Source organism: Sinocyclocheilus anshuiensis, unplaced genomic scaffold, assembly GCF_001515605.1.
Source record: "Sinocyclocheilus anshuiensis isolate Anshui unplaced genomic scaffold, SAMN03320099.WGS_v1.1 scaffold294, whole genome shotgun sequence".
In the NCBI taxonomy this organism is placed as follows: domain Eukaryota; kingdom Metazoa; phylum Chordata; class Actinopteri; order Cypriniformes; family Cyprinidae; genus Sinocyclocheilus; species Sinocyclocheilus anshuiensis.
Genome location: NW_015544130.1, coordinates 122873 through 134752, shown reverse-complemented (window position 1 = coordinate 134752; position 11880 = coordinate 122873). Strand labels below are relative to the sequence as shown.

The 11880-nt window shown below is 35.8% G+C and overlaps 1 protein-coding gene and 1 pseudogene across 1 annotated transcript in view; both read right to left on the bottom strand.

Moving 5' to 3' along the window:
- LOC107694862 (inter-alpha-trypsin inhibitor heavy chain H3-like) overlaps nt 1-4787 on the bottom strand; it is a 20993-nt gene extending 16206 nt beyond the window's left edge. Inside the window, exons 1-10 of the mRNA XM_016494555.1 lie at nt 4678-4787; nt 3528-3691; nt 3083-3187; nt 2833-2995; nt 2645-2755; nt 2420-2548; nt 2217-2333; nt 1785-1953; nt 1593-1703; nt 781-962 (exon numbers count right to left, since the gene is read on the bottom strand). Of these exons, the coding sequence (XP_016350041.1) occupies nt 781-962; nt 1593-1703; nt 1785-1953; nt 2217-2333; nt 2420-2548; nt 2645-2755; nt 2833-2995; nt 3083-3187; nt 3528-3691; nt 4678-4755 (1329 nt within the window). The 5' untranslated portion in view covers nt 4756-4787. The remainder of the gene's footprint in view (nt 1-780; nt 963-1592; nt 1704-1784; nt 1954-2216; nt 2334-2419; nt 2549-2644; nt 2756-2832; nt 2996-3082; nt 3188-3527; nt 3692-4677) is intronic.
- A 180-nt stretch (nt 4788-4967) lies between these two features.
- On the bottom strand, nt 4968-10178 carry LOC107694861 (uncharacterized; annotated as a pseudogene).
- Nucleotides 10179-11880: the final 1702 nt, after the last annotated feature.

The window sequence follows — 11880 nt, the reverse complement described above, 5'->3', positions numbered from 1 at the left end:
CTCCCTCTTTGGGTTTGTCGGCAACTTCCACTTCACCCTCCTGTGGCTTGGTAACAACCATAGAGGTGAGGGGAGTGACAAACTGGTATTTCAGGGAGAGTTTAAGAGCTTCCTTCTTTTCATCCTCTTTCTCTTGTCCTTTAAGAAGCACCCTGAGATAAAAAGATGTCCTCAATGTTCATCTTAAATCGCAGAATTTCATATCACTCATAAACTTACTGTCTCTCCAGAAGCTGCTTCACTGTAAGGTAGGCCCACAATCTCTGCATGAAATCTTCATTCTCAGGAGGGACATCACTGGGGTCTTTTGTCATTATAGTGTCCTGATACGTCACTTTACTGCCTTTCTGCTCAGAAATAATAACACTACTGAATATTTTTATCAGGAATGCTGTCAGTACCACTTTCACCCATAACCCACTATAAAAACAAACCTATTATTCCCAACTTCTACACAATCGACCAATGATCCTAATAATATGCCACTAAAGAGAAGATTAGTGAAGATCTTACTGATACTGCGATGACTTCAGTGGTGAAACTCTCCACACTGTTGTCTGTGATTTGTCCTGACACCACAATCTCGGAGCCATTGAAGTACAAGCTAAAGCTGGTCTTGGTAAGGTTTGTCCCTACTGGGTATTTAAGTTGAATATCAGTGAGGAGAGGGACGGCAACTTCTTCATAGAAGCCCTAAAAATAAAACTAACTTTAAATGTGCTCAAAGACAGAACCGTTCAGCATTAAAGATGAATTCTCAGCTGATCATCTGTAGTTCACCTGCAGCTGTAGATCAGCGTCTGAATCTTCATAAATCCTGCGAGCAACTCCACCATTTTCCAGTGACATCTTTGTCAGGAAGTCAAAGTTAACATCATATCCAAAACCAAGGCAATAGAGGGGAAACTTTGTCCCAATGGCCTTTTTCACATTGGCCATTATCTTCTCTATGTTGGTTTCACCTGTTAGAGAATTTTTTTTTTTTTAATTCTAATATTCAGACAACATGACAGAAATTCATGTAAATTGAGGATATAAGAGGAAAACGAAACAAACAAACAACAAAAATTCTTACAAAAAATGCTAATGACTTTTGCCTAAATTATTTTTTAATGTGCCTCAGATGCTGATGTGGTGCAAAATTAAAACTTCCATTGACATCCTAACCTCAATTTTATCAGAAAAACAATGCAAAAATGCTCTTGTAAAAATCTGTTAAGTGAACAATCAAACATTTAAAAGTACTATTTTTTTTCGTAAAATTAATTTATGGAAAAAAATTATGGAAAAAATAGTCACAAAAATGCTATTGTGTAATGTCTGAAACATACCCGCTGTATTTTTTAAACAGTATAAATGGTATTTTTGACTGTTTTTTTGATCAGGCATTACAAACAATTATTATTTAGGTATGCTTGATTTTGTATTACAATGCATAGGAATCACAAAGTGAGAAAGAATATATCACATATTCATAAAAGTGCAAAAACACAAAATGTGCTGACTGACAACATTAGTGTTTCTGATGCAGCTTTTCCTTTAGACAGCTAAATGTGGGCAGTGAGTGTTTGTATGTATCAGTGTTTCTGTGCCTGAAGTGGGATCTCCGTCAGTCAGCAGGATCAGGATGGAGGCTGTTCCCTCTCGTGGATGTCGATTGATCATGTCCACTCCTGCTAGAACTGCAGCGTTTATGTCCGTGGCTAAAGGAAGACCAAACATAGTTGTGTCACTGTGAGGTACAACTTTTTTACTCCTTATGTAGCATTAGTGCTGTAACTCACCTCCTCTATCTGTGATCTCATTCACGAACGATTTCGCATTCTTCAGATTTGCCTCAGTAGCTTTGAGGAGCTCACGCTTCCATAAGTTAACTTCACTGTCAAAGGTGATCAATCCAAAGTGGTCATCTTCATCAAGATCACTCAAAATCCTTAGCAGTGCCAATCGAGTCTAAAGAATGACAGCACATCTGAAAGTTATTCTTTCTTCATTAAGACTGCATACTCACATTTAACAGACATGGACAGTTTCTTACTATTTTAAAGAAAGCAACTTCACACTGACTTCAATACAGAAATCCCTGTCCTTTTAACATGAAAATGCAAAATGCTGCAATATCCTCCAAGAGTGGGTCAAGGGTTCAAGGGTTTTACTGTCAAAACATTTCATAGCTCATTATATGCTTTTGATTTGGCTGAAACGTTGACATTTACCTGTTCTATTTTTCTGCCGTGCATAGAACCACTCCGATCAATGATAAACACCACATTTTTGGGAATACGTGGAACATCAGAGGGTGCAAAGTAGTGGACGAAATAGCCATTTGATACCTGAGAGAACAGAAAAATTCCAGTCTTTCAAAATTTTTCTGTTTTTGTCTATTTTACTTTTTTAAAGCATGTTATTTAAAATGTACCATGACTTCTCCTTTGGGATTTCGTCTCTCAACATCGTATGTTACAAGCAGGTCTCCATTCAACCCATTTTCTCCACAGCTTTTACACTTGGTCTGTTGATCTTGAGTGGGGTATAAGGTCACCCATGCCTGAAATGATCCGTTTGTTCATCTGGTAACTATTTTAAGTGTATGAGCATATTGAGAACATCTAAACAGTGTTTTAACTCTCATTTAAGCTCTTACATCTTTGTCTGCTCTGGTGGTTTTGATGGCATTTGCCAGATCACCGGTGCTCAAATCTCCTTTCACCTCCAAGGAGGAAATTCCTGGTTTCTCTTGGATGTGTACATCCATCTAATGTGAGGAAAAGAAACATCATCTAACTATACATTAAAATTGATTATTCATTTCTTCTTAATTTCTTCCATTACCTTGAAGTCAGCCACTGGCTGCATTGGTTGCGCATTGATGAGTAGTTCATATTTGCCGAGGCGACGCTTTAACAGTTCCTCGTAGGTCAACTCAAAGGTCACTTTACTAAAAGCAGCCACCGTCACTGAGGTTTTAAAGTCTTCTAAAGTCCTTCCAACAGATCTGAAATATAAACAGATACCAACATACTACTAATTATACTATAAATGGATATTTTTATGGACCTATATATTTTTAAATATCCCGTACTTGATCTGTCCAGCACTTTGTCCTCGAGATACTGCTTGATTGTATAGCTGTTGAGCTTCCTCTTTTTCCTTCACAACCCCATCATATGTTTTTCCCTCTATGGTCCTATGGAGAAAGTGACACTGATGTTCTCTTAATATACCAGAAACTTAAACTGTGTGCATTTCATTTAAAAAATATCCATCTCACTCAAATGGTAGCACCACTAAATAAGTTTGTTTGTATTAAAGCATCTGTACTGTTAGCTACTATACCTTGTACTTTAAAAAGTACATACAAGTTATTTATTCTTGGACTAGTAGAAGGTATAATTTCTAAATCTTTATTTTGTTCTTGTTTGGCTGTATTATAAGATTTACCTGATCTGACGCCCACATGCTATAAATGGCTTATTTACCTCTTTATTTCTACTTATATAGGCCTAACACTACTCATGTTCACCTACATTCTGAATTTGCTGATGAAGGCATTCTTGGGAATCTTGACCTCAAACTGGATCTCTTGAGATTCATTCAGTGTGTTCGCAACACGGCTTGTGATGACTGTTGTGGCGTAGCGACTGGTGACCATGGAGTTAATATAGAAGCTGTATATATCCACATTTTGTTTCTGTTGAGACATTGAATAGTAAATATTAAAGTATTTTATCTCATATTAAAGTATGGTCAACGTGATTGGCTGGTGCACATTTACTCCTCCTTTTCACATAGGATTGCTCAAATATTTACTGCTCAAAAATGGCATGGAGAAAAGGCCTTTGGACTGAAAGACAAATACGTTTTGATGACTGTATCTCAGTGTACACAGTTGCGCAATAGATAGTTCTGTCGACTCAAACTGCATTTTTCTGTCAACAATGGCATTATAGACATAATCAAAATGAAAATGTCTAAAGAGATAAACCAAGCAGTTGAGAATAACTAGCTGGTTTCGTACATTGCATTGTGGTTTTGTTAAGAAAAAAGACAGAATATACAACAAGCTAAATCATATTAAATATTAAAATACATGATACACTACTGTTCGAAAGTTTGGGAACTACATTTTTTTTTAATGTATTTGAAAAATGTCTATGCTCACTGAGGTTACATTTATTAAACCAAAAATACATATGAAAACAGTAATTTTGTAAAAACAGCCATTACTCCAGTGTTCTGTCACATGATCCTTCAGAAATCATTCTAATATTCCAATTTGCTGATCAAGAAACATTGTGTATTAATTAATGTAGCAAACAGTTGTGCTGCTTAATATTTTTGCTGAAATGTTATGTTTTTTCAGGATTTCTTTATGAATATGAAGTAAAAAAAAATAAAATAAAAAACATTTATTTGACCTAGACATGTTTCATCATAATAATTATCTTTATGGTCACTTATGATCAAATTAATGATTAAAAGTATTATTAGTATTATTTAAATCTGATTTAAATGTTTGAACAATAGTGTATATTCAACAAGTATCAAGTATATCTAGTTTGTCTGGGGTCTAGAACTTTATCTCAAATAACGATATAAATATGTTGTTTTACCCTGATTTGGTAGAGTATTTAAGAATTTTGTCTTCTTCATCTTAAACTAAAATTTGCCCCTCACCTTCTTAACAGGGTCTGAAGAGGCTGAGATGAGAAAGACGCCCAAGAGAATCAGCCGGAGAGCTGCTTGATCCATCATGACCTTCACAGGAAACTGACCTCGAAACACACACTGCCTTTAAACCCAAGTCCACAGCATGCTATTGGCTATTATTGACCAGATGAAGAAACCTCCCCCTTTATTTGCAATGAGAGTCTCTTGAACACCACATAACTAAATATCGAGGCATGCTTTTCAAGAAAATATATTATCTATATAATTTGTAAATACATTCTGTAGAAGCTTGGTGTTGTGCTTTTAATATATTTTCAGGCGGGACCACAAAAAATACAAATTTTCCAGCAATTATCGCAATCAATGCTTACAGAGGCATCAATCAAAGGGTTACTATGTATAGATAATTTTGGTTTGCAATTTTAATTGCTATTTTATCACATGGGTTGCCCGTTAAAGCCCAGGTGCATTTGTGTGAGCAAAGAAAAACACATTCATAAACATTCAAAGACGTGGTAATCAAAACATGCTAAAGATGAAAATAACTTGGTCATGCCCCTACTATTTGCCATTAGAAGACAATTGTATAACTATTTGATTAACAATGTCCATATAAAGAATATGTTATTATTGGAACGGTCAGCACAATAATGGATAATCTGTCTTTTTTTTTGCCTAACTCTACAGCTGAGTGACGGTGAAGTCAGAGAGCTCCTGCTGTGTGACAGCCTGGAATGGTACAAGCCAACATCCAACCACAGGAGCAGAAGCAAGTCTGTAGTCCTTCACCATCACCCTGAAATAACAACACACTTACTTAAAAACTTATGCCAAAATGCATTTTTTATAGAAATTCAGCTATATGGACACACTACCAGTCAAAAGTTTGTTTGTTCAATAACGAAGCACCTGAAGGATCACATGCCACTGAAGACTGGAGTAATGATAATGAAAATTCAGCTTTGGCATCACAGGAATAAATTACATTTTAAATATATGAAAATATAAGTTATTTTACATTATAATAATATTGCACGATGTATCAGTTTTACTGTTTTTTATCAAATAAATGCAGCCTTGTGTAGCATTAGAAAATTCTTTATTTTATTATGATTTTTTTTAAATCTTAATTATTCCAAGCTGTTGACTGGCAGTGTATATTTATTGATCACTTACCAAGATGTCTTCACTTCCTTGTCCTTTATCTTTAAAGTTGGTGTTTGCGATCCTGGGATCTCATCATATGAAATACCAGCCTCTCCTTAAAATATTATCCACAGTGCTGGTTTAATAACCACAATATCTTCACTCATAGACCATCTTTGGTATCAGTACGGAAGTATCAGTACAGTGACTCTCTTACCTAAAATACCCATCAAACCGACATCTTTTGGTTGTTGCCAAATGGCAGGCCACAGAAAAATGTCACTGTCTTTTTAATGAAGAAGAATAGCAACGCGGATGTTTCCCATGGTAACATCAAATTCATTGCTCCGTAGAATCAGAGACACGCTGATGAAACAATAAAAGGCCTGTTCACACCAAGAATGATAACTATAAAGACAATACTTTATATTAATAACTATTAGTGTCCACACACTCCACACCAACGGACGATAATGTTCTGTTTATTAGTGCGCACTCCAGTTTTGTCGTCTGCCGCTTTAAACGCTCCAGCTCTCACTGTTATCATTCATCAGCTGGAAAATCTCATTCTGAAAGTGATTCCAACAAGTCACAGAGTCACAAACTTCATAATTATAGTTATCGTCCTTGGTGTGAACGAGTCTTAAAGGGATAGTTCACCCCAAAAAATTAAAATTCTGTCATTAATTACTCACCCTCATGTCGTTCCAAACCCGTAAGACTTTTGTTCATCTTCGGAACACAAACTGAGATATTTTTGATGAAATCCGAGAGCTTTCTGACCCTCCATAGACAGCAATGGAACTACCAAGTTCAAGGCCCAGAAAGGTAGTAGGGACATTGTTAAAATAGTCCATTACATCAGTGATTCACCTGTAATTTTATGTAGCTACGAGAATACTTTTTGTGTGCAATGAAAACAAAAATGTCAGATTTTGACACGTGTTCATGACAGCACCACAACGCATGCGTGTGATTAAAAACAAGCTGCAGCGCATCCGGGTTTTACATCAGAATGCCAGCTTCTGCGTCAGCAGCACCACACGCATGCGTCGTGGTACTCTCGTAAATGCACAGCGGAGATTGACACGTAAGAGAAGAACTGTTGAATAAAGTCATTATTTTTGTTTTCTTTATGCACAAAAAGGATTCTCATAGCTTCACACAATTACAGGTGAACCACTGATGTCACATGAACTATTTTAACAATGCCCTTGCTACCTTTCTGGGCCTAGAACATGGTAGTTGCATTGCTGCCTACGGTCAGAAAGCTCTCAGATTTCATGAAGATGAACGAAGGTCTTACGAGTTTAGAACAACATGAGGGTGAGTAATTAATGACAGAATTTTCATTTTAAAATGAACTATCCCTTTAAATGATGAATGAATTCTACCTCAATATCACAAAATAACTGTCTAAAAAGGAGACAGAAACTCTTTTTTTTTCTTTCTAGAGCGTTTGGTAAATTCTCTAAATGAAAATGCAAAAAAAAAATAAAATTAATTCATTAAAAATCTTTTCAACAATCTCCACTGTTCAAGCATATTACTTTTCTCTCTCATGGTGGGTGAGGTCTTGCTCCCATGAAAACTTCACAGTTTCCTGCCCATCAGTGTAGTTAATTTCATTAGTGCTGAGCAGCAGGTGGTGATTAGTTTTGTAGTGAATTGAGCTTTGACTGAAGCCTTCTCCTCCAAATGACTCATGCTGCCCATACATAAAGAACTCTGATTATAGACAAACATTACACTGCTTAAATACACATGAATAAATGAAAGCAATGTAATATTACTGTTTATAAAACAAACTGTACTAGAATGGATATCTGACCTGATGGGACATTCAGTTGGAGTCTGACTTTCTGAGCAAGAGGGACATCATAGCAAAGTGGCTTAGCATTACCAGAAGATTTCAAAATCCTAATGCTCCTCACTGAAGGACAAAAATCGAATGAAAGAATGAAAATAGGGACATATGATGTCAGATACTTTACAAGATACTGCACTATATAAAATGAATACACACAAGGCCCACATACATGGAGGAGAGGTTGTCAGAGGTTTCTGAGTTGTGTAATCGTAATATGGCTGAAAGTAGGTAAGAATCTGGCATAAGGAAGTAAGATGAAAAATCAATTTATATAATAATATTATTAAATATATGGCAAACATATCAATGTGGTAGGTTCAGTGATTAAAGTTGTACCAAAATCATTGGTTATTCAAAACTGAACTATTAAAAACGTCAACAGTTCACCAAGTAAAACCCAAAGAAGAAACAAATAAGAAGAAAAAACAAATTCACCTGCTCTATTTTTTGCCCGACATGGAGCCACTTTCATCAATGATAAACACCACATTTTTGGGAATGCACTGAATATCTGTAGGTGCAAAGTAGTGGACGAAGTAGCCATTTGATACCTGAAAAATAATGATATTTGTCAAGTAGGATTGAGTTCCTACACTCTAACTGTAAATGAATGATTCATGTCACTTTGTTGCTGTAAATCGGTGTCATTCAGTGAACACTTTCTGGTCATCATCACATTTGTCTTCCTGCAGTTTGTGACTGCATTGGTCAGATCCTTAGTGCTCAGACCACCTTTGACCTCCAAGAAGTAAATTCCTGGATTCTCATGTATGTGTATGTCAATCTAACCCAGGGGTAGGCAAGTTTGGTCCTAGAGAGCCTCTGCAGTCCTGCAGAGTTCAGCTCTAACCCTGAAAATAAAACTCACCTGCCTATAGCCTTAGTAATCCTGAAGACATTGATTAGCTTGTTCAGGTGTGTTTGATTAGGGTTGGAGCTGAACTCTGCAGGACTGCGGCTCTCTAGGACTGAACTTGCCTACCCCTGATCTAACCAAAATAAAATTCAGAAATCTTATATTTCTTTGTCTTTTTCCATTATGATGAACATAAACCCCATCTATAAACCCTAATTACATCAAACTTGATGTGTTTCTTTCCATTGGTTGGGCATTGATGAGTAGCTCATATTTGCCGAGGCGACGCTTTAGTAGTTCCTCGTAGGTCAACTCAAAGGTCACTTTACTAAAAGCAGCCACCGTCACTGAGGTTTTAAAGTCCTCTAAAGTCCTTCCAACAGCACTAAAATAGAAAGAGAGACAAGAATATTTAATAATCCTGAAATAAATATATTTTGTTGAACTCTTATTTACAGATATCTTAACATAAATGATTATCTACATACACTTATGAATTTGGAAGACGCTTTTATCAAACACGACTTACATTGCATTAAAGGTATACATTTATTTTAATCAGTTGCAAACCCATAAACTTGGCATTGCAAGCTAGCGCCATGCTCTACCGTTTGAGCTATGGGAATAATCTTTTTACAATACCAAGTACCTGACAAGTCCAGCACTTTGTCCTCGAGATACCGCTTGACTGTATTGCTGCTGAGCTTCTTCTTTTTCCTTCACAACCCCATATATGGTCCTAATGTGAAAAGGATTGTTATTATTAGCTTTAAAAAAAGGGACTGAGGTTATTAGACAAAATGGGGGTAGTTAAAATTAATGTACTAAAAAGTTTGTTTTTTTTTCCTGTTAATAGTTTAATTTAAATTAGACAAGTCTGGCTGTTCACATGAGAATAGTGAATGAGTGAGAAATGTTAAGTTTTACAATCGCTTGAACATTTTAATGCCTTGGATAGTGTTTGTGTATTTACTTGCATTCTAAACTGGCTGATGAAGGCATCTTTGGAAATCTTGACTTCAAAATGGACCTCTTGAGACTGATTCAACACGTTGTGATGATTGTAGTAGCATAGCGACTGGTGACCGTAGCATTAATGTGGAAGCTGTAAATATCTATACCTTGTTTCTGTATTAAAGTGAACAAGTATCATTGTCAAAATGTGCTCTTACGACAGGCTCTTAGGACAGAGCTTATTTTGGTCCAGTACACAGAGAATGTCAAGCGTACTTAGAAAACAAAACAACCCATGGTACATAGTAATGTGGACTTTCTCCTCAAACATGATAAATTATTTACATGGTATCTTGAGTCTAATCTTGCCATTACTAATGAATATAAATTTAATTTAAATTTAAGATCTTAAAAGCGAAATGAAATCATGGACAAATTTGCACTGAATTTTTTTTACACACAGATTACAGTATTCATTTTGTTTTGTTTCATTTTCTATCTCAATTAAGTGACTATTTAATAAACACTGGTGGAGAATAATGACTTGAAGATTCAAGAAATTTGAGAAATAAAGTTATTGTACTTTTTGCTTATAGCCTGTTAATTTTACTTTGTTTGTAGGAGACAAGTTGACAAAGGTGAACAGAAGGCCAAAGCTAGTCTCAGTGCAACTTCGTCCATGGTGATCTGTAAAGAAATGGGAAAACAGACAACTAAAGCCAATACTGGTTATCAAAGGTAGGGCGCAGACACGGCCCACTTCAAAATGCCCTTATATGGTAGAAATCAGACCATGTAAAACAACGGAATACAAAAGAAATGGATAACAAATTTTAATCATATCTAATAAGTAGCCAACTTTAAAATAATAATGATGCTACTAGAAACGACTTCAAGTAAATAAATACATTTCCAAAGATAGATGTAAGAGATACCAGCTGGTTCTGTGGACGGACATGTGCTCAAGAAGTATTTTTGCAAGCAAGTTTTAAAAAATGGTACAACTGCACAAACTGCAGGTTGTTTAAAGCGTGCATGCTGAACCTAAACAACGCGGATTACATTATGATTACTTTCTGGGGAAAGCGCGCATGCGTCCCGGAACTCTCCAAAAAGGCAAGACTTTAACTCGGGGAGAAGAATGTGAATAAATTGTATTAATTTTGTTTTCTTTGCGCACAAAAAGTATTTTCGTAGCTTTGCAAAATTGAAGTTGAACCACTGATGTCACATGGACTGTTTTATCGATGTCCTTACTACGTTTCTGGGTCTGGAAACATTGCTGTTGTATTGCTGTATGGGAGGGTCAGAGAGCTCTCAGATTTAATCAAAAATACCTTAATTTGTGTTCCGAAGATGAACGAAGGTCTTGCGGGTTTGGAATGGCATGAGGGTGAGTAATTATGACATAATTTTCATTTTTGGGTGAACTAACCCTTTAATGGAAAGAGTGTCAGAATATCTTAATTATTTAACTTAATTCATACTTTCTGTGGTGAATCTCAGGCTGATACTTACCTCATTTGACGTTGATTTGGTCGAAATCCTTCTCATTAAAAATGGATTTGGTGAGTATAAAAGTTTTGTCCAAACTTTCACGGTATTTTTATTATCTTCATTTTTTCGTGATCTCTATATGGAAATCGTCGTCGAAATGTTAAACAAGCAGTGTTTTGATGCGGTAATGTTACAGGCATGACAATATGTGTCTTTCTGTCTCTCTTTCTGTCTATTTACGACCACATAACAAACAGTTACCGCGATTCACTGGACGTCTCTTCAACACTGAATAAAGATATCATCTGTTAACGTTACACGTAAACCTTGAGGTAAGATAAAACACCAGTACATTGATTACAGCTTGGTATTGACAAAAGCTGCAAGAACTAAAAAAAACCTTCCATTTAATATAGATAATAATCGATTATGAAATTTCGTTGAATATTCAGGCATATTCACTCTGCATGGTGAAACACTAAGAGTGATGAAACTCGTAGTGCCATCACTTGGAAGTAGTGAAAACTTCCTAGCGTGGGAAACATACATAAAATTTACTGTATTTATGAAATAAAATATAAACGTACAGTCAGGCAAATGTGCTGTTGTTGCATTCTAAAGAAACTCTAAATATGAGTTACCACAGCATTTGCACAACCACAAAAAATGACCAGTTACTGCAAATCCTGATTGTACCTTTAATCTTTCAAAATAGTGTTATGGAAAAGTTCTGCAACAAGTTTTCTCACGATATGAATCATTACATCGACGTCATATTGCCTATTATTTGTTTGTTTGTACAGGGTAGACATTTCTGAAAATGTGTAACAAAATGCATTTCTTTCGAAGATTGTAACATAGTGTAGTGAACTTTTTCTGAAGACAA